The sequence below is a fragment of the Glossina fuscipes genome, unplaced genomic scaffold (genome assembly GCF_014805625.2).
Source record: "Glossina fuscipes isolate IAEA_lab_2018 unplaced genomic scaffold, Yale_Gfus_2 2, whole genome shotgun sequence".
Lineage (NCBI taxonomy): Eukaryota > Metazoa > Arthropoda > Insecta > Diptera > Glossinidae > Glossina > Glossina fuscipes.
The window spans coordinates 7,559,521-7,583,657 of record NW_023998416.1 but is presented as its reverse complement, the minus strand read 5'-3'; the positions used below and the strand labels follow the sequence as shown (position 1 = coordinate 7,583,657).

At 33.6% G+C, this 24,137-nt stretch overlaps 1 protein-coding gene across 1 annotated transcript in view; it reads right to left on the bottom strand.

Annotated features, from left to right (window-relative positions):
* Window positions 1-12,379, bottom strand: part of LOC119632874 (discoidin domain-containing receptor 2) — a gene marked incomplete at its 5' end in the record, with an annotated part of 216,597 nt that extends 204,218 nt beyond the window's left edge. The window contains one exon of the mRNA XM_038026018.1: window positions 12,133-12,379. Coding sequence (XP_037881946.1) covers window positions 12,133-12,379 — 247 coding nt within the window. The remainder of the gene's footprint in view (window positions 1-12,132) is intronic.
* Window positions 12,380-24,137: the final 11,758 nt, after the last annotated feature.

Sequence of the window (24,137 nt, the reverse complement as noted above, 5' to 3'; positions counted from 1 at the left end):
TCAGTCTATCTCCAATAATTGTATTCTTAAATTTCCGCTTTTCCATAAACAGTCAAAACATAAATGTACGGCATCATTAATAATCGACATGAGCAAAGCATATTATTATGCAGAGGTGTCTCTAGCGGCAAACAGTCAACTAGACAGACCTACGCAAAGATATCAATAGCGCTTCTCTGTATATATGTCATCGTAATGTGTATGTTGAAGATCTTAGTTATGAAAAAAAATAAAAATAAAAAATACTGGTTTTAATGTGTGTGGTCGTGTATGTTACAAAATCGCAAACGTTACTAAGTTGAATTATTAAGGAAATCAACACTTATAAGCATAAATATTATGGAAAGTGAAAGAACAAAAAAAAAAAAGAAAGAATAATAATAATTGAAAAATATCTAGAGCTGTTTAATTAGAGACGAATGAGTCTACTTTTTAAGTCTATTTAAATTTATGACTGAATAGGAAGAGTAACACATTTAATAGTAGTTATAAACGAACAATTTGAATGTTGGTCATATTTTTACATTTAATCTCTTTCCGTTAGGCAAGTTTTGCTTGATATTTGTATAAAATATTTTGACAGCTTATATATATATATATATATGTATTTACTATGCTCTAGTTATTCTTTAATTTTTCTCCATTTTATATTTTCTCACTTCTCCTAGTATTTTGAAATGATGAATTTCACTTTCATTAATTTATGATGACATTTATATGTACATACAAATTTCATGGATATACTAAAATTAAAAGATATTTATCTCTCTTTTGTTTGAATATATTATAAATAAATAAAACTGCAAATTTAATGGGAAAGAAAAAATTATTTCATCAAAAATATATTACAATATCCGCAAGGTTGGTATACTTTGCAAGCGTAAGAATATTGTTATGTTTCCCTAGAGAGATGGGCATATTGATCTAAACAGTATCTTTGATATTTATCGCCACGAATAAATAGATGACAAGTGTAGAATATCACGTAAGATATGAGGGCGTCACAATGACATCCAGGATAGCGCTCGCCCTAAAATATACTTTAATCAAAAATATTGAGTTCCAGACTTTGATTTCAAAGCTTTTTGTTTATCATAAAAGTGTCGGCAAGTTTAAGTTTGGACTTATATAGCTGCCCTATCAGATCGTTGTCACTTGCTTACCCTATAAATCTCATTCTATATTTAAGTCTATATCTGGGTCTATATCTATAGCTATACCTATATCTATATCTTCCTTATATCTAAATATCTAAATGCGAGTTCACTATATTTTATTTAGGGTTTACTGATACACTCTACTGCTTATTCCATTAATATATTGATTTTTATCATTTGCACATAAACGTAAACTACACGAATCAGAATTTATGTCATTACGATATTTTACTACGACTCAGCAAACTTAAATATATTTCTGCTGCTCCATATGAAACCAGGACTAAATCTCTGGGATTTAACGCACTTAAACTAAATCTATGCTACTGAAAGCGAACCCAAACTATAGCTAGCTCCGATGATAGCTCGAATCAGAAAAGAAAGAGCAAACCGCAAACGATATCTTCATGCCTTAACGGATCAAAGTTGACTTTGCACTCTCAACCATTTCCTTTCTTTGCATTTTCCATTAACTAAGACTAAGAATCAACCTTATTATTATTATATTCTAGTTATTATACATTAAGCTTAAAAAAACAAAACGACACAGACAGATGGACGGATTTTTTATCGATAAATACAAGAAATAGTGTATAGACAACGAGGGACAGGCTTGTATTTTAGGGTTACTTCTTTTCATCCTGCTCCTTCAAGTATATTGTAATCTCCCTGGAACCGTGGAGCACGTTTTTGTTCAGAAGTTCCCCGTCTCCTTATGACTAATTTCATGAAATGTAATTTTTTATGTTTTTTTTTTGTTGCTTTTAAGATAAAGTGAGAAGTTTTACTTCTTGTTCTTGTACCAAGAGTATTCTGCGAGAAATTATCTATCATGGTGAGGCATGTCCTAATTCATTCATTGGTTCCAGATAATCCGTCTGATTAAGGCTGATTATCTGTAGTTCTTCGTAAGAGAAGCAAACGTGTTTTCACATTTTGCTGAAATTAATAAAAAGTAACTTTTTAAAATAGTAACTGAAACTAAAAACATATTTAATTCATTAATATTAAAAAAAAAAAATAATAAAAAATAAATTTAATATTTTTCTGATGTGTGCACTCATGTCAATCACACTGAGTATAACACCAATAAAACATGCCATTGTATTTGACAGGAGAAATTTTCGAAAATAATTTTTAATATATTATATGAAAAACTAAAGCCTTTTTTCTCTCATATAAATCAGTTGCTTTTAGTATCTCTTTTTTGTGTTATGTTTGCCGCTTTTTGTCGACCATGCTCTCACGTACAGTAATTAATACATTAATATTAAGCAGTGAAGCATAACGTACGAATTTCATATGCATGAAATATATAATATTTATGTACGTATGAAAAGGTTTTGCTATGCTGGTGTCCGACAAGGCAACGCTCGGAAGCAACCAACAGTGAAAAATGTTTTTAGGTTTTTTGTCAAAATAAGCCGTAAGATAATAATAGTGAAAAAGTAAAACCTTGGAAAGAAAAATTATGTAAAGCATAGAACGAAACTGTAATGGATCACTATTTTGTTGTTTTGCTTGGTTTGCCTTTTTAAAGACACGATTCGATATGAAATGCATTTTACTTTCATTTCTCATTAATGTGTTTTAGTGAGCCAAGATCAGTTGTTCTTTAAGCCTGGTCCGTTCTACCCAAGCGTAATAAGTTCCAGACACTTGGATTGTAGTGTGGCTCTCACATAAACTTATAAAAACCAATCCTAAGCCACTAACTACGATCATTAATATAATCTCGATTTCGGACTTTTTTTCTGCCTAGAATGCATTTAAGTTAACATTTTCAAGGGATTAACTTGCCTATACAGATACACTGTCAAGATTGTCATCTTGAATTCAATGGGCGTTTGGAAGCCTATTTAGCCATTTGTGTAGATCAGAAGTATACGTCTGTACATCGTCTATACATATCAATCCATTAAAAGCCATTGATAAACCTAATAAACCATCTGAAGTAAGCGAAAATGAAAACAAACAAAAAACGGTAACAAAAATAATACAAATTTAATTTATAGTAAAAAAAAAAAAAAATGTTGTAAAAAATATTTTTTTTTTTATAAAATATTTAACAATTTCAACATGTAAAAAATTAATCATCATATGTTGCGTTTTTTTTTTTTTTTTTTTTTTGTTTGTTCGCTTTTTGTTCCTTCACTCTTTTTCCATCACCACTTATATTGCGAATGAATAAATTCTCTACGTTAGATATAAAAATTTCATGGGAATTAAACATAAATACTGAAGGTGAATGAATATATGTTGTTTGTCGGTTATGATTTGGTAAAAACGAAAATTATATATACATGAGATATGGATTTTATATTAAAATTTAAATAAACAAAATTATTATATGAACGAACGCATTCCAACTGAGAATAGTTTATCGAAAAAAAATTGTTGTTTTAAGCGTTCAATGAATTTTAAGAATTCGTAGAAAGGATGACATTTTTTTTGTACTTAATAAGGAAATCTAAACTTTTATATATAGTTAGAAAAGAAATTTTCGCATATATTTGACAGCAAATATGATTAAATGCATCGTATTATCTGCGGTGATGAAGATATGTAGGTAGTTGAGAGAATAATGAGAATTCATTTTATATATCCATAAAAATGTTACAATCACTTATATATATAGAGGTTTTTCGTAAGCTGTGGTAATTAATATCCATTATCTAAAGAAACTTACGCAAGAATAAAATGTAACGCATTTTGCTGTCACTTTGCTTATTACTCTGCAGATCGGTTTCGACAAAGTCTATATGCACCCATCCGGTTTATTAAACCTTGAAATCAAACCTTTCGCATTTCTCGTACCAATCCTATCGATATTAATTTTTCCTTTGCTTTAAAACCAAAAAGTGAGTGGACGTCATGTACACAAGACATATACATATGGTTTTCTTAAAGCTGTTACGCTTTTCTACGAACACTAGTCGGCTTTAATTTATAAAATTACTACCGTTGATCTCCACGTAACAGTGTATGGTGTCCCGCTGGGTTTTTGAGAGTTACACCAACAACACCCTCAATCTCTAAACGTTATCTTTCCTGCGTGGTTCGAAAGAAAATTATGTAGGATTGTAATGGGCAATGAAATCTGAAAACGACGTAATATTGGAAGCGCAGAAAATTGCCGTAGATGGTAGCCTGGAGAACCATCAAGGACAATGTTAAAGACGGAAGCCGTGACTTTGTTATTAGTTTCTTCAATTCAACTTAGCCTATGCTGGGAAATGTTACTAATAACAACTAATTTAGTTGCGCCGATAATTTTATGCAATACGTAATAATAGCTGGACTGATTTTTCAACTTGATGACGCTCGGTCTTATATTGCAAAATAATCGTTAAGAGCCTTATAAGTAATAACACGGGAGACGTGCTTTACTTAGTTTATAAACAGTGCCCTTTAATATAATCGAAACATTGCATTGGTCTACCGGTTGTAGGCTTTACCGGGCAGTGCTTTTTACATACGTTACTTTTTTACGTAGTGTAAGTAAGCTAAGCACTTGTCTTTCTTAAGTATACAGTAAAAGCTCCTTATACGCGTTTCCTTTATTGCCGGTTTCACTAATCGCGGATTAAAAAATTGCGACCCAATTCCCATATTCGCGGCTACTAATTTCTTTATTCGCGGTTTTTTTGTGACTGGTTCCGGAATTTTTTGACTTCTGAAGCTGAAAATTATTTAAAAAAACTGAACTTAGATTTTAAAGCACGTCTAGTTTTGGACAATACACCTGGTCATCCTCGCGAACTTGAAACTATGCATCCAAACATAAAAGTGACATTTTTACCTTCGAACACGACGGCTTTCCTTCAATCTATGGCCCAAGGAATAATCCAGGCCTTTACGCTTTATTACATTAGACGAACCTTCAAAATCATATTGGATAGTATGGAATGTAATCCTGATATGAATGTTATGGAATGTAGGAAGAAATTTGACGTAGCAAAATGCGTCATAAATATCGTAAAAGAATCATTGGAAGAACTGAAGTCATACACACATTGCAGTCAAGCTGGAAATAGCTGTGGGCTGCTCTGACTGCGGAAAATGACGAAGAATCTGTGAAAGTTCAATCTTTGTCTGCAAATATAGCGGAAATCGTGAATGGAATAGGACGAAATGGGTTCGAACAGATAGAGTCAAGTAACATTCAGGAATTGTTTGAACCACAAGATGAAGTTTTGACTGAAACCGACTTGAAGAAAATGTTAAATTCACCGCCCATTGACGAATAGGCTTCAACCAGCACTGGACGCGTGACATTTAATTTGAAAAGTCTTAGTGAAGGCCCGTTTATGGAAAGAAGTCTTATTTTTAAGAGGCATGTTTCTAATGCGACTGCTGCGTATCAGTCTGAATTGAAGGAGCGTTTCTAAAACTGCCAAGCAAGAGAAACTCACAAAATTTTGCAAACCATTGTCTAAACCTTAAGATAATTGATCAAAATGTTTAAAAACTTCAATTAAATTGATTTTTTACATAATTGATTTTTTTTTTATTTTGTCACCTACGAATGTATTCCCTATAATACCATATAAATTATCATTCCGTATTCACGGTTTCTGTATTCGCGGCATTTTTATGGAACGTATCCCCGCGAATAAGGAACTTTTACTGTATCTTACACTTATTACGTGAATATCCGGAATCTCATATCCGCAGCACAGTAAGACACGAACAATACGGATATATATATATAAAGTAATCCTTACTGAGATTAATCTGCAGATAATTCTGGAGAAATCCATTAAATTTTAAATCTTTTAGTAGTGGCGTTAGTCTCTTCAAGCAAAGATTACTTACCTTGAATCATCTAGAAGTACATAACAGTAATTGCCTCTTATCCCTGATAGGATTTTTTGCAAGCATTCTAATAGGTTTATGAGCGTAATTAAGTGTGAAAGTGCTCTCACATTGGAAAATACTTCAATACGATTTGAAATTGAAATTGAATTTCGCTTTAAATGACCTTAAAAGCAAATCATCTCGTCGAAACTTCAAATAGCAGTGCTGTAAGCAGTGCTCTCATTATCAGATAAAACTCATCAGTTTTCATTAGCAAGATATTAGATATTGTTTTTTACTTGCCTAACGAAATGGGTTATCGCAATTGTTGTTGACGACAAACTAACTCTCTTAAGCAGATTGTTATTTTTAGTAAAATACGAGGCAGAGTTTATCACATTGAAGGCTCGTTGAGAAAATGTCTTTAATCTTACTGATGAGCTTCGGACACACTTAACATTCTGGTCTTAAAAGACGTTTCGTTTCAAAAATATTTTTTTTTTTAAAGAAAGGTTTTGGTCTATGGGTTGCCTATGTATCACCTCAAATATACCCTTCAAAGCCATTCCTAGCTTTCAGCGTGGAAATCGTTTTTTGTGTGCTCCTGAAGCTTATGGCATCAGAAATTAGTTTCTGATGCCATACAGAAATTAGTTTCTGATGCCATACACAAAAAAAAAAAAAAACCGTAGCACCGGGAACCCCTGCGTTCCTTAGGTTTTCAAAGGCGGCGGGGGGAAGTGTGAAAAGTGACTATAGACAGAAAAAATCTTGAAAAGAAATTCTTATATTAATAAAAAAAAAAAACCAAGTTTTTGTTAACCCAAGTGAAACCTCATAGTAACTTGGTATGTCATAACATTGCGCCTTGGGGCCATTTGTAGGGGGTCTACAAACCTAAACTACATTGATGCATGGTTTACTGGACATTAGACCAAAGACTTTGAAATAATTTTTGAACAAATTCGAAAAAGCATTACTCTGCCTGTTTACTATATTTGTTAAATTAAAGATAATCAGTCGTTCGTAGCAATTCTTAATTAAACTTTTTTTAAACTATATTTAAATAATTCAAGCGCTTTAACCAAAAATCCGAAAAATTACTTATCAAACTAACACTTGATGTTAGATTTTTTTGTTGTTGAAAATTACCGCTAATTGCTTAATATATTAAACAGTTTAGTATTAAATTGCTAAAAGGTTTAAAGGAGAATAGTGTCTAACGGAGTGGGGTGAAGACGAACGAGCTGAAGTGAAAACAAGTAATTATGGTTTGGATGAACGCCAGTTAAATTGAAATAATTATGAAAACTTCTATAAATACATACAACTGTGTTTTTAAGGTCATCCATCTATCCATTCTCTTGGGCCAGTAACAAGCAGCTAACCAAAAGCAACAACTATGAAAAGAAGAATACAAGTGATTTTTTTTTTGCAACTTGTGAAGGGAAAAATAAGAAAATTAAAAGGCGTTCTTCTGTGTTCTGTGTAAAAATAAAATTTTTCTTTTTTCTTGTTGTTGTAGTTTTCTGCTTTGAAAGAGAAAAGGGTCACAACTCATTTATAACAGATTGCGGATATTATTTCTATGGCTGCTGGTGCTTCTTCTTTTTCTTCAACTACTTCTTCTGGGGCCTTCAGTTTAACAATATGACGCTTCCTTTGCGCCACCATCGCAAACAGTAAATATTGTGTTATAAACAGTGAATAATTAGATGCAATCAGTCACAGCTTAAGTACCACGAGTCATATAACATTAGCAAGCAACCCAAAGGAAAGAAAATGGAGAGAAGACGAAATGTATACGTTTAAAAAAACGTACACGGAATTGGAAACAGTAAAAAATTATCTTTTTAGTGGCAAAAAGAAACGAAGAGAAAGATTACATAAAGTTCTGATATGACTTTCTTAACTGATACTCCAATAGAAGCGGGAGAAAATATTGAGAAACTTTCTGTCATTTTTTATTAAATTTTTCTTTTAATCAAAATGAATTTTATTCAACTACATAATGGCCATTGTCATCTTTGCCAATTTTGTGGTAGAGCCCATTAAATCGTCATTGTAAAACTTATGGAATTTATTGGCAAAAAAGAATCAAGCGATTTTTAAAGACAGCAGGTTTTGAAGACAGTTTAACATCAATAAAAGATTTCAGTAAAGAGAGCGAAACAAATGGTAATCGGTCGCGGTAAGTTTCGAGCTATATAGTGGACACTTAAAAATTTCCCAGCCTAGTTGCCTCAATCTTTTCCGGGTGTGTAATCTACCGTGGACATGGTCAGGGTCAACCGTAGGACCGAGTTCTAGAATTTCATAATTTTTGAGAATTGTTTCTTATGCCTTCATACGCACTGTATAACCTTATCGGGTGACAATTTTGCCTTTGTGGTCGTTTTGATAGTTCGCCTTTCTTTGACGGTACTTGTTTTCGAACGGCGGTCTCGTATTTTGACCGATGTTTATCGTTAATAATCATCGATTGATTTTCAGCTTTTTTGATGTTTGATCAGCCAAGGTTCATCTTTGTAATCGAAATTTCCTGAACGCAAGCGAGGCAGCCATCTTACATTCGTTAAAGCATCATGATCGAACGAAACACAATCTTTCTTTGCCGGATATTCGTAGTGTTTTTGTTTTTGGGAAATTATATTCGTAGGCAGCTTTTCATGTGACGCAAACCGACAATTAGTGCTGCTGGATGTATGGGAACAAATACCATCTATAATGACAAACGTCTCACTATGTTTTTTCTATTATAATATCAAAGCGTTATATGGACAGATCGATAGCGTGCCTTCTGATTAAAAAAAGAAACATTTGTTGGGGCGTTAGAAGCTTTAATATAAATTTTGGGAGTAAAATATTTTATTTTAGACCAATTTAACATAAAGTAGCGTTGTGTTCAATTTTTTAACAATTTCATGTCATTCTACTTGTCAAGTCAAGTCAAAAAGGTAGAATACGTCATGTAGTATCTCATTATTTATAGGACTTTGCGTGACATGTAAGGGGAGTACGATCAATATCCTTCGTCAATTAGTTGTGAAGTGCAGAGAGTATAAAATGCTGTGTTTGAAGGACATTTAAGGGTTTGCATGTGGTATGACTTCCAGAAACGAAGCAAGGCATCGTTTGTGATAAATGTACGGATCTGCCAATCATGGCTTGTCAAATTCCGTTGAAGAGATTTGGGCCTCAAAGACAATTGTCCATATGGGCAATGGCGACCTTTTTCTATCCATGTTAGGGATTAATCTGCTTTTTTTGCAATAACCAGCCATTCGACTGCTGAGGTGTACATCAAATATTTTGAAATTCATATGTTGTTTATGAAACACGGCATTACTTGACAGCGAATGTAATATAATTACGGATGGTTCAAGGCAAAAAGTACCGCTAAATTAGCTTGAGGCTGTTACGCATTATTTCTAAAAACTTTGAAAGCCCTTCAATTACTCCTTCAGTCCTTCAATTGCTCCATTTAAACGCCTACGTGTAAAATATGTAACTGTGAATATCTTATATTCATCGTTGTGGTCGCGACTCTTCTTAATTACATCGAATTACATCTCGCTTTTTATTTCTCTCAAGAATTAATTGAGCTCATATATCTTTTACTTCTTTCTATTTGAGGTTAACATAATTCATGAATTTAATTACATGTTAATTTTCATAATTCAACATCAACTTTACTGTTATAATACTCTTCTCATGCCATTTTATTTAAATTAATTATGGGTAAGTTTTTAAACTATGTTATGATATCAGTAATTAATCATTATTTCTGAAAAAACTTTTTTTTTTTTGCTTTTTTTGGCACAGATTTTAAATCATTTTTCATAGATGAGAAATTTTGAGCGTAATTAATTTACTAATTGAACTGTAATTATTTATTATGATATACTATGAGCAAGTAATAGCCATGAATATATTTATTGTTTTCGAAACGAAAACAAATTATTCTGTCATATTTCTGCGCCTTTAAAATGTATATAAGAGTATGATGTACAACTGCCGGATGGCATTTTTCGATTAATTATTTCATTAATTTAATCATTTTCCTTTATATCCAATAGCAAGAATACATAAAATTTGTAGAAATGGTGCAAGTTTACCTCAGTTTATTTGTAGATCTGTTGAAATGAACTTTATAAACCCTAAAATGTGTCCGTATATGGCATAAGTCCCAAGAGCGACAAGTCATCAAATTACGAATTACCAAGGTGGTCAGGGTGCCCAAAGGAGAGTTGCTTCTGGTATGACGATGAACTTCCTATCAGGCTGCCGGAATGAATGTCTTCTTTTTTGAGTGCTGGGTATGGCCTTTTGATGACCGCGCTGTAGTTGGCCCCAAGTTTCATGGGGCCATTCAGAAATAGTAGCAATAGATGGAGCTCAACGTTTACAGAATGGAGCGAGAAAATGGCTTTTAAGCATTTTCCATTTTGGCATCCCAGCAGTAATAGGGACAGTTTCAATTAGTATTATCCATCTCATCGGGTGAGTCGGTTATCGCTTATCAAATTAACTCATGTACTGTCGGGCGCGGTGAAGGTAGGCCATACGCGCCGGGTATTCACATTAAACATTGCAGGAATCTGTATACTTGATCCAATTCCTATTGATATTTATCATAAGAATAGTAAAGAAGACAACTATAAAAGTTGTTTGCAAACGTAACATATAGGTGTCATGTTAATGTAGAGGGCAAGACTATTTTAATTCGGTGGGGAAAACCTTAACCCGATGCGATTTCGAACATGATGACGATAGAAAAGAAAGGAGTCGGCAAAATGGCTTGGCTGCGATGTTAAATACATCATGTAAACGGACAGAGATAAATACAATCGTTCGAGAGAACCGTTGCTTAGTGCAAATTTCTCCTCTAATGGCGTTGCACACTCACTAGCCAGGTAATCTAATGATGGACAGAAAAATAGATGTATCTTGTTGCATATTGCTGGAGGGTCTTCTTTTCCATTTTCCTACTAATATAATTTTTATTTATCATATCCGTATTTCAAAATTATTTTATACTCATGTATAAGCAAAAACTTAAACGAACTTCGAAAATTCAAAATATTTATTAAAAACACAAAGTAACGGCGGGAACAAAATAGTGCGGTCATCGCTAAATGTAGATTCGATTAGAACAGTAATATACGATCTTTCCTTTATCTTCTAATTAAATATCATCTATAATGCACGTATGGATCGAGCAATTTTAAGGATAAAGTCCTAGTAGTTTTTGATCATGACGCCATTAAGGTATGCATAAAACATACGAATCACAATAGTTGAAGACTTTTTTTACTTTCAAGGGGCAGGCAAATCTGTAATACTTACCTTTCTTACACCCTTTCTTTAAAAAGGATGTTGACATACTAGATTTGTTGTTCCGCTTGCAATGTTTAGCAATACATATCGTTTGGACCTAACAATATCCATCACGCGGTCAGTATGTCTTGAGATGGTTCAAACACTCATAGCTAGTCCTTAATTAAGAAGCGACTTTTATCAAATCGGCAGACACGGGCTCAATTCTCAGTGCAGTAGACAGCATTTAAATTACGATTGATGCGCGGTCGTAGCTGTAAGCGGTGCTAAACCGGTACAACCATAACAGTTACCGATCGAGGATCCATTTTCCAGGTTGCTGGCATACCATACCTTTCTCCCCGACACCGTGCTGCCCGTATAGAGGCATTATTAGTCATATTAAAAAAACAAAAGGGATGGAATGGCAAAATTGAAAGTTAGAATAAAAAGTTTTAAATACACATGCCCAGTTGATGACCATAAGCGAAGTCTATGCCTAAACGTATAGATCCGTACCTACATTAGGCAATATTAACGATGGCTTGGAATCTCTAACAGATATTTCTTAATATTTGAGAAAAATTGTTACCCGATAAACGATCAATAGAAAATTGGTCCTAATTAATTAATTATGGCACTGTTATAATTTAAAATTTTCATTTATTGGCTATCAAAGTTTTGCATTTAGGCAAATATAAGTGTCTTACTCCTTTAGCTCTCTTAATTCTTAACGAGCAGCTTAGATTTATTTTTCACTATTATTATTATTATTATTAATCAGAGTACTGCTTCTGTTGTTGTTGCTATTATTATATTATTGTTATTATTATTTTTAGCAATACATAACACTTACCAATATCGAATGCATAACAGCCATTACCAAACGGTGATTCGTTCCAGATGCCGCCACTCAATAAAATCAAAGTCAATGTCAGCCAACATAAAGTTTTATTATTATTAACACCATGACGCTTAACGTTCCAATAACTTTTAACGCAGTTTGTTGTTATTGTAAAATATTTGAAACATATAACCAGCCATTGAAAACAGTAATTATTATCGGTGTTGTTTTTGTTGTTTTTATTCTTATTGATATTGTAAAAATTTTATAGGCGGCATTTTATGATGCGTTCTACGTTGCCAGCGTGTGTTCCCTTTCTCTTAGCTTTAGTAGCGTTGTTTGTTGTACTTCTTAAATGAAATTTTTATGAAATATATAACGCATCACTACAAACGCCCCATCATAAAGCTAATCGTTTCCACTCTTCTTGCATTACATATTAAAGCATAGCCAATGCTTTCTACGCGGATATCTCCTTTATTTCGAATGATTGTGGTTGTGTATGTAAGCTTAACACACAAGAAAAAAAAAAGGGGAAAAAAAAACAAACGAAGAAATGAACTCAACACCAGTGTATTTATCTAATTCTTACGATTTTAATCGATTGAATATTCAGTTTTTATTGTTATTGCTTTTTATTTATTTATTTGTTAATTTTTTTTTTTTCTGTTTTTTGTTCTTTTTTTGATATCAAACTATTTTGCTATTTAGATACCATGACGTTGCTATAGTTGTTGTTACCGTTGCTTTTGTGTTTTGTATTTTATAGTTACACCCGTTTAATTGTAAATTCCAGTTGTTGTTATGGCAGTAGCGACGCATCAAAATAAGTAACATTTCTCTTCTCCTTCGATTGAATTAAAGAACAACTTATCAAAATATAAATAAGTGTTTGAGAATCTCTTTAACTTTGCTCACTTTTCGTGCTTAACGCGTGGGTGTCTTCTTGTCAGTCTATGTTTGTCTGTCTATTCCCGAGTGTGTATGTGCCCGTAACTTTGTGCATGTGTAAATGTAGCCATGTGTACGTATCTCAATTTTACAGCATTTTTATAACGATGCGTAACGTAACAAAATTCACATAATAAACCGTCACAAAAAAAGGACCACGCAACGTGACATTATGTCGTTTTTTTTTTTTTCTCTTAAATTAATTTTTTTTCTTTTTTATTTTTTTGCTTCTTTTAGTCTATCTGGATGAATGAACGTATACCGCCTGCAGTTGAATGAACGCGCAACACGCGAACGTTATGTGAATTTAGGACGACAACGACGCCAACAACTATATCTGTAACGAGAATAAAAAGGAACAAGTAAGAAAGTTATATTCGTGCGCTGACCGAATCTTTTGCTCCTATCACTTTTTAAAAAGAATCAAAAAAAAAGTGGGGAAAGTGAAAGGGAAAATACCGATATTCCATAATATTTTATGGTCTTAGCCGATTTTTTCGATTTTCATTTCTCTAAAGGTTACATAAGATCATCCCAAGAGTACGCAAGAACGCGTTTGACGCTGTATCTGCTGTAGTTTATGACTGAGAGCAATAAAAGGCTTCTTTTTTTTTTTTTCCTTTGAAAGCAAAGGTCTTCTTGGTGTAATTTTATGCCGTAAGTAAGCGGATCTTTTGATCAGCTTCGTCCTCCTGGCAACAATTTCCAATGCGTTTGTTAAGTTTGAAGACAGACAGACAAAAACTTGGATAGAGAGACGGACTATATCCTCATATTTGAAACCCCTAGAAAGTTTTTCGTACACAACCAAGTAGATGAGCTGGAAGGCGGATAGACAGACGGACAAACATATAGATGGGCGGAAGACATGCCTAGATTGATCGTGATTTTGCTGTTACTCGAGTGTACATATATGCTTTGTAAAGCGTCTGACGGTTCATTCAGTGTGTTACAAAGAGTTCGACCAAACAAATATATTCCCGACTTTCGGTGATTGGTATAAAAAGACTGTGAGGAACGACTTGTATTATTATTAAAACGAAATCACAAATGAACACATACTCATACCCACAAATATACATATATATATATATTTACACACACACACACACACACACCAGATAATAATTGAATTTAATGAGAAGTGTATACAATTTCAGTTTCTGGGTCAACGAGTACACAATGCGAGGTAGAGAAGGCAGAAAGTGAGCATTTATAACGAAGTACACATAGTAATTAGTGAACTGTGATAGTGAATGAAAATGGGCTTGCTATAGATACAAGAATGTAAGGTATTGAAGGACTTTCAAATAAAAGTTTCGTTAATTCTACTGCAGCATTATAAGGAAATATGATAATTTGAACGAACCGATATATCTTAAGTTATTTAACTCCTCTTAAATGGTAACTGCATTTTAACTGAGTTAGCTAGCTTTCGAATTTAAATTCATTTTACATTATAATAAGATTCACAATAAACATTAAATTCAACAGACTGGCAGATAGGCAATCAAACTTGACGCTTGAATCAATTCCATTATTCTTAGCGATTAAAAATAGATATACTTTCTGATATATCAGATGCGCATTTCTACGCATTACGCGTATTTATTTAAGGATGTCTAGTATACACTCCTTGTTTGGGTACAAAAGCAATGATTTGTAATTTTGTTGAAAAAGTTCGCAGTCTCTCAGTGCTGGCATCAAAAATATATCGTCCTTATCGACTTGCAATCCTTCAGCTGTGAAAACACCATTAATTCGAAATCAATCTATCAAATAGTTTAATACCGACAGCTGCTTAACTTGTGTTGCTTGTGTTTTTTGAAAAACAATGGCATGAAAAATGCTTGAATGATATTGAAAACAACGACAAGGATAAAAAAAAAGAAAAAAAAAAAAAAAAAATTAAAAGAAATCCCTTAGAAACTGAAAGCGGGCAAAAAAAAAAATAAATAAAAGAAGACTTCAAATGGGAAAAAAACGTATTGACATCATTTTGACAATTCATATTAAAGTTGACAATATATCTTCAAAAATGTGACGTCAAGAAGTTAACAATCTTAAAGTGAATCGAAAGTAGAAGATCGTAGTAGATTATAGCTCATAAATAATCTTTTTTAAGCAATTTCTAACCCTTTAGTACAACTGTATAGGGTAAAGCAAATAATGAGGAAAACAATTATATATATAAACATTTTGCAAACTTGATGATTAATTATGAACTCCTTTTAATTAACTTATGAGGAACTCCAGTAATATCATAAACATCATTAGTTTTATAAATAACGTGGTAGTTAAAGTTAATTAAAAAAATTATATTACATTAAAGTGTTAAACTTCATTATGTCAAAATAGGACGATGTCATTACATCATCATCACAGGGATTGTAATATGAAAAAAAGTTTACGCTTCCGCGTAAAAAAGATTGTTTGAATTTTCTGAGCACAAGGTTTTTTAAAAAGCGCTTGATTGTGCAGTGCACTGCACGTTATCAGAGAATGTTAAAAATACTCGATACTACGTTAGGATCGAAAATGTCAGCATTGAACGCAACGTAAGTGAACAGTAAGATCTATAAGAACAAATGGCAATAGTTGCATCGCTTTGAGAGCTTAAAGCATCCGGAAGACATTAAAGTGACAAGACATTCCGATAGGAAAATTATGATGAGGCGTAGGAAAGATGGTCCCAACGCGTCAAACTGAAACCGAAAATTGTCTAAGTATCGAGACTATTGCCGGCGATTCTTTAAAATGAAGATTTGAGAAAAATGTGGCTAGCATCGAAAGATTTTTTTATTTACATGATCAGGACGACAGAAATCGGTGTTTCTCGATATATATATTTTTATATAAAAATTATTAGCCTGACAAGTCGGCATGGCGAATATATCCGCTATAAACACTGTACAACGCTTTTTATTGTGACGAATGCATACGTCATACTCCGTCCATCTGTCCTTGTCCGATTTCTTTCTAAAATTTCATCATTTTCAATGTTGTTTTGCCATAATAATGTATATTAGGAAGTGTGTATATCATTTTGTCATGTTATTTCATTAAAATCTAATTGCAGGTTACATATACTCTTTGTGTGGCACAATTTAAATGCACATTTTTCAACGATCTCGACACAGTTAACTCTGGTTAATAGCCTCTCTTCTTTAAAATTACATTTAATTCAATTGTGTCTTCCACATGTCTCTATATGCACGGGCTCTTTTTTCCTTATTCCAGAGCATAAGTATCCCTTATGTTTTTGATTGTCACTATTACATGTTCACATCTTCATTATTTATAATTTGCTTTCATTTCTAACGTGTAATTGTAATTTTTAGAACATTTTCCATGGAACAACTAAAGTAATGCTGTACCAGTATTGATTACGTGATCGTCTCCTGGATTCAAATTTGGATAATTTTTATTTTCTAATATCAAAAGAGTAAAAAGTTTAGAAAGGGGCAAAGTGGTTGAAAAATTGCTCCGATCCGAGCGATTTTTAACAGCGTTCATGTTTGAGCCAAAACACGAAGGTTTATTGAATTTCAGCAAAAATCGCGATCTATAAGTGGAACACAAAAAAACGGACAAAGGGCAAGTTTCCAAAAAAAAGTCCCTTTGTACTTCTGGGTGTTGTATACACAGCCACAGACATTATATACCGTTGCAGGACAGCTGGGGTATGGTATAGAAACAAGGAAGCTACAACTGTTACAGATAATTATTTCGTTCATCTCAAGCGAATTCATTGCAAAAATGCGTTGACTGCCACTGCGGCAAAGAACGCACATGGGAGAATATTTTGAAGAATAAAGGCGTTCTTATCTGTTAATGTAGGGTTTTTCGTTTTCAGTATATCAGGTTGTTGAACGCCCTTGAATGTATTTACCCGTTAATCTGTATTAAGTTTCTAAGTACTAGTAAGTACTATTCCTTACTTTGTCTTAACCTGACATTGTCGAATTCTTATTTATTTTCATTCTTCAGCAGAGTGAAAGTTTCTTACGATAAATTACATAGGCGAGTATACGAAGAATACTGTTTATAGCTCTTAATAATAATCGATAAAAGAAAAAGAGATAGAAAGTCTCTGTTAATGTAAATAGAGTGCACACACACACTCTTGCTTTCTAATCTCATAAATAGTTGAGAATTCATCTTTGAAACGGGGGTAAAGATTTTATTAACCATACGATAATCGAGTCTTTTTATGTTTTATTTGAGTGCTTGCTTTTAAATATTTTAATTAAAATTATTTACTATATATATATATATATATATATATATATACATTATGGCATAAAAACCTATTTATTATTTAAATATTCATCCGTAACATAGAAAAATCAAAAAAGCATTTTATTTTTTCTTTTGCATATATAAATAAGTAACTATAGCATAGCTTTGATATGAAGGAACAGAGAAAAAGAGAAATTAATTCATATACAACTCGACAATTAATTATCAGACAAAGGAACTGAATATAAGCGAAGCAGCTATAATTGAAGTTTTTTTTTTTTTTTTTTTTTTTTTTTTTTTTTCAGGGCGACAGGCAAGCAAAAAAAAAAATGAAAAATTTTATGTGTGGCTACAAACAAATAGTAATAATGCCTTACGCACAAAAACACTTTCAGACAAAAGCTGCAACTAGTTGGCAATATCAAAAAGACAGCGTTAGAAAGAGATATGTAGAGAGGGAAAGGGAAAAATTTTTGTAAAACTACCGAAAACTATAAAAGAGCACATTGTTTATGCATCAGATTGCCGTTGTTTCTGTTGTTGTTGACTAGATGACGCTAAAATGGTACTTGAATATACAGTTTTACGCGTATTTACCAGGCCAACGAATATGAATACTCCAGGCAAGCAGTCAGATAGATAGGCTGGCCGGCACTACGAGCGGCAGGGAGCCAGAGAAGCAGGCTTTAAAAAAGACAACAAACAAACAGGCAACAACAGCAGATGGTAGATAGTAAGAAAAGCTAAGAGAGAGCGAAGTGAAAGAGAGGCAAATATGCAAATGTGCAGTAAAAAAACTAAACAGATGTACTAGCAGACATTGAAAAGCGTACGCGGTACATAAACGCAAGCATACATATGCGCACGCATACTCACACAAAGTTACATAGATAGACGTTTGCATACCAAATAAATGGACTAACAGTCACTTAAATGCTGGGGCTACACACAGAACTCTTTGCTTGCAAAAAAAAAAAAAATTCTTTTTTCAAATATTAAGAGAAACGTATACAGTTTTTTTTTTTTTGTTTTTTTTTTGCTTTTTTGCACTTTCGGCTTAACGGCACCAAATACAGCGGTAGTGTGTGAATATGCACTTAACAAATGCGATGGCAAAACTGTAAGAAAAGGAAGAAAAACACCATCATATGTATCTGAAAAACCATTTGAAACTAACAAGAACAGCCTGACAGAACGGGCGGTAGCGCATATTGTATCCCCCAGTCAAATTAATATTATGTGTTTACTAAGACTTTCAAACTGATTCTCACACACAGTTCTACTCATTTGCACACAAACAAACGTCAACGTATAAAGTAACGATTATTTAGTTTACTTTGCTTCTCTGCGCTTTTTTTTTTGTTTTGCTTTTTTAATTTTTGTTTTAATTTTTTTTTACTCTTTCGCTATATAGTATTCTACCCCAACTCGGAACATGCCAAGTAAGCGCTCATATAAACAGGCAAACCTGGTGTTTGCTTTCTTAATATATTGCTTGCAGTTTGTGTGCAACTATATAAAAAAAAAAAGATGAATAAAAGAGAAAAAGGCAAAAAAAAAAAAAGAAGAAACTTATGGTTGCCTGAGTTTTATGTGTAGTAGGTGTGCATACCCTTCGCATTATAAGTGCTTTATGTTCCGTAGCTTTGCAGGCAGGCAGGCAAGCAGGCAGGCAAGCATTCAGGCAATTTTCCTGTGCGTTGCCTATTAAAAATTTTGGCGCACCAGCTTACATTTACAACTCCCAAAAAAAAAAAAAAAAAACAGAAAAAAAAACTCAGATTCACAAAACAAAAAAAAAAGGAAAAAATATCATAAACAGAAAAAATCATTTCGCTCTATAGAAAAAAAGAAAAAGCGGCAGTTGTCGTAATGTTGTAAATGTGTTCAAATGTTGTAAATTGAATGACAGACCGCATAGTCTGCGACGTTTCCTTCAATTAATTTTAGTCGCTCAGTTTCTTTTACGTTTTCCACTTTTATGTTATAACTTGCAAGTGTCATTTTTTACTATTGCTTTGATCCCCAAAAAAGAAAACAAAAAATAAGGGAAAATATTATGCCTCCCTCTCTATGCAAGCTCTCTTTAGACTCTTTAAAGTGTTTAATATGTAGAAGAATTTCTGCCGATATATCTTTAATGAAACTCTAAATCATGTTTGTGCCTTAATGCAGTAAATTTTTTGCTTACAACAATAATTATTGCATGTATTAAGAGATCTAAAGAAAAAAAGTATGGATTTAGATTATATATGCAAAGACGCATCTGCTAGGCTCTTTAAAAAAGAAATTTCGATTATTTTGAATACGAAGCTCAGCTGCTCAGAGACTGTTTTGTCCCGAAAGCTTGATACAATAAACACTGGCAGGAATATTGTTAATGTCGATAGCTCTTGTGGTACTATGTTTTATAGTAACTGAGTTTCCGGCAGGATCACATCGTCTCCTCAATCCTACTAACAATACTAGCCTTAGCTTCCTGCCTTTGGCTCCTTGACGTAGAGAAGTTCATCAAACAAGCAGACATACAGATAGTCGGACCTTGCTTGTATTCTTTTCTACATCGTTTTGGGTGTACACGAATTACTCATAAAGACTTTTCTTGAGAATTAAAACGACATTAAAAATAATAAATAAAATGACTAATCAAGACTTAACAGCAAAGGTAACTTTAGCTTATAATAGAATAATAGGCTAAAGTTGTTTGTATTTGTATTATGGCATATCCCTGGTATCCGACCGAATCCAAACCAGTAAAAAAGTATTTGCTTTTTGTGTCGAATTCAATTGCCAGATCGAGGCCGCTTCTGCGGTAAACTTTCCATTAATTGACATCAAAACTTGCACTAATCAAAAATGTAACCCAAAAAATGAAATGAATTTATTTATAAAATGAAAAATTTTTACCCCTTCATAAAATTGAAATGATATTTCTTACTATCAGTTTGGCCAGGCGGAATGAACTTATCATGCACAAGACCACGATAATCGAAGAAAACTGTTCATACTGGCTTGATTTTCGAGCGACTTTGACGAGGCTTTTTGCACGATTTTCGGATAGATCCAAGTTCCATCTCCGATAAGAATGTTTTTCATGACGTCCTGATAGTATGAAATCATTGCTTCATACACATAGTAAATTTCGAATAACTTATTTTTATATGCGTACAAAAACGCGTGTAACTCTACAGCAGCTGAGTGTGGAGTTCTACATACATGTCGAAGACATTAGTAACAGCATAAAAAAGAAAATAAGAAAAAGGTGCCTTGATTTCATAGTACCCAATTCACCTTATTTTTTGATCACGCTCTGATATGCTGACGAAGTCGATTATGTGAATCTACAAACGAATTTTTTCGGTCTTTGTTACAAGCAATTGATGTACACTCTAGGTTATGTTGTAAAGTCCATCTAAACTAAGATTGCTATTGGCGGGCAAGGCCGGGCATTAAAACTAAAAATGAGACTTTACTTGAATTAAGGTCCAGCTTGAGGGTAAGGCGTTGTTGCACATTTTTGTCGATGTCAAAAGGTGGGCTGTCTTCACAATTCTTCGCGCAGAAGATTAACAGAAATCAGCAGAAATAGATATTTCGCCGTAAACAAACAACTAAACCATGCGTTACGTTATAAAGAATACAAAATAAAATATTTTACTATTCATTATGAGTGTCTATGTTGTTGAAGAAAAATCATTTATATTATTTATTTATTTATATTCCATACATATATGTATACTTATATAATACATATACATGCGTACATAAATACATATATATGTATATAAATAAAACATAAATTTAGAAAGTATGGATTTTAAAGACTACCATATAACTTATCTCTATTGGAAACTCTACTGCGCACCTGAGATCTGAATCCGCGACTACTGAGTTGTTAGTCGCTATCCTTTGTCTACTCCGCCATTCAGGCGAAAAAATCGTTTATATATCCGAATTAGCATCTTCGCGAAGATACAATCTAACATCTTTCGCTTATTTACTATCGATTTCGTTACTCAAGTTGTTCTTTAGAGTAAGTGTTGAGCCTTGTATGCTTTATTTGAAAGCTTATGCCTGTCAATGATTTCAGTCTAGTTTCAGTATAAAAAATGAGTAATGCTTTAACTATTAAATCCTTTTAGAGAAAATTGGTCCAGAGCAGTAATTTGGTATAAAACTGAACGGTATCCAAGTTGGACCACGTGGGTCTATTTTCTGGACACCATCTCCTTAGGGAAAATAAGCCTTCAAAGAGCAACAAAAACGAATTTTTCATATCGGAAAGAAAACTAACATCAGCCCAGGATTCATTTCCCATTATAGCGTAAAATAAAACGATTCTCATCAACACCTTTCAATCTTATCCAATATGATCGGTTAAATATGCAATTCTCAATAAGCTGTCCGGCATCATCATCTATTATAGTGTGATAAAATGATTGTGCTAAATTAAGAAGAACACATTCACATTTTTGTTAAAATCTAACTAATTGTTATTTGCTGTGTACTTGTAGTTTTCCCTGCTCCACTCTTCGTACCATATTTGAAAAGCAACGTCATTTGTTTCTCACAACTGTTTCACGATTTTAATGTTTTCATAAAAATTCGTTTAAAGTCGTCTACAATCAGTTCAGTGAGATAGAGGTAGAGAAAATTTGTGAATTTCTGATAATCGCAGAAACATTTAAAAATGAAAACAACTCAGCGAACTGTGTACTTTAGTTCGATTTTTTGTTTTTTTTTTTCTTTTGGTAGAGAACCATGTTAAAGTATTTTTCGAGAATATATTGTTTTTTTTTTCCTTTCAGGCAGTAATTCATAACATATACCAGAATATCTAAAACTCATTCGCTTGTCTGTGCAATTTTTATGCAACATAAATTATTTTTTGTGTTCTCCGTGAATTTATATCCCATTTAAACCAAGAACCACTTGCTGGTATGCGTTATATATATATATATATATATATATATATATATGTATATATGTCACATTGTATGTTTATGGTGTCCCTTTAAAAATGTAGACAATTTTTCCCCCAAAAATATTCTTCTCGACCGTGTGCTGACAGCCAAATACTTAATTCTTTTCTTTCTTTCTTTTTCTCGTAGCTTGCCATTGAAAAATAGGATTTTGGTTATAAAAAAAAAATAAATAAATAAAAAGAGTTTAACACATAAAATAAAAAAAAAATGAAATAGAAACAAAGAAAAAAGGTTAAGGTTAGGGCGTATTTTTACAAAGGCGAAACTAAGCAGAAAGAGGGAAAAACAAAACGAAAAAATAGTGTAAAATAAATGTTTTATGTGACTCAAGTATATAATTGCAATAAATGTCCAGACATTAGTTTTAAATGCAAAGAAAATGAAGCAAAAAACAAGAGAAAGGAAAAAACAAAACACATAAAAAGTTGAAACAAATTATTTTGCTAGCAATTATGCAGATAAACAAATGGCAACAAAGAAATTTGAAAATTGTAGCGTTTTTACTCTCCAGCAAAACGCAATATGTTCGGGTTATAATTTTTGGGTTTTTTTAAAATATTTTTTTTATTTATGTGTTAGGGTAGAAGTTAGCGGAGAGAGGCATAACACGCGTAGGTGACTAATAAGTTATGTTTTCGTAAAAAATGATTGCACAACAGCTTGAGGAAATAACAATTTGCTGGTAATGGATTGGGGAGAATTCATCTTATTTGTAATAAGGACTGACTTGAACGGCATCTAACGTAAACATGTGTGTTCCAACCATCCATAATATTCTTATTGACAAGTTAGTTCATGTAGCCGTTGCGTTGTTAATGTTTAATACAATTGGACGGCATATCAAGAAATCATTAACAGAATTATTGTCCATACAAATAGCGATGAATAAAATTCCAAATTTAACCAAGATATTGCTCGCAAAATAATTATAATACCATTACAGTCGACAAAAGAATAATTATAGAAAAGTAAATATATTCAGCTGAATGCAGCCTACTGAGCTGAATGCAGCGCTGCACCTGGCGTACGTGCTGCACGTAGCTTAATGCGGCGCTGGACTTAGCGAATGTGCTGCACGTAGCTTAATACGGCGCTGCACCTAGTGTATGTGCTGCACTTATCCGAATGCAGCGCTGCACCTGGCGTACGTGCTGCACATAGCTGAATGCAGCTAGCGAATGTGCTGCACATAGCGACTATGCTGCACGTAGCCGAATGCAGCGCTGCACATAGCGACTATGCTGCACGTAGCGTATGTGCTGCGCATAGCGAATGCAGCGCTGCACATAACTGCTACGCTGCACGTAGCTTAATGCGGCGCTGCATTGAGCTGAATGCAACGCTGCACTTAGCGAGCTTGCTGCACTTAGCTGAATGCAGCGCTGCACCTGGCGTACGTGCTGCACGTAGCTGAATGCAGCGCTGCACTTAGTCGAATGCAGCGCTGCACCTAGCAAATTTGCTGCGCATAGCGAATGCAGCGCTGCACATAGCGACTACGCTGCACGTTGCTGAATGCAGCGCTGCACGTAGCTTAATGCGGCGCTGCATTGAGTTGAATGCAACGCTGCACTTAGCGAGCTTGCTGCACTTAGCTGAATGCAGTGCTGCACGTAGCCGAATGCAGCGCTGCACCTAGGGTACGAGCTGCACGTAGCTGAATGCAGCGCTGCATTGAGCTGAATGCAACGAAGGCGTTGCAGATAGCTGAATGCAGCGCTGCACCTGGCGTACGTGCTGCACGTAGCTGAATGCAGCGCTGCACTTAGCCGAATGCAGCGCTGCACCTAGCGTATGTGCTGCGCATAGCGACTATGCTGCACGTAGCTGAATGCAGCG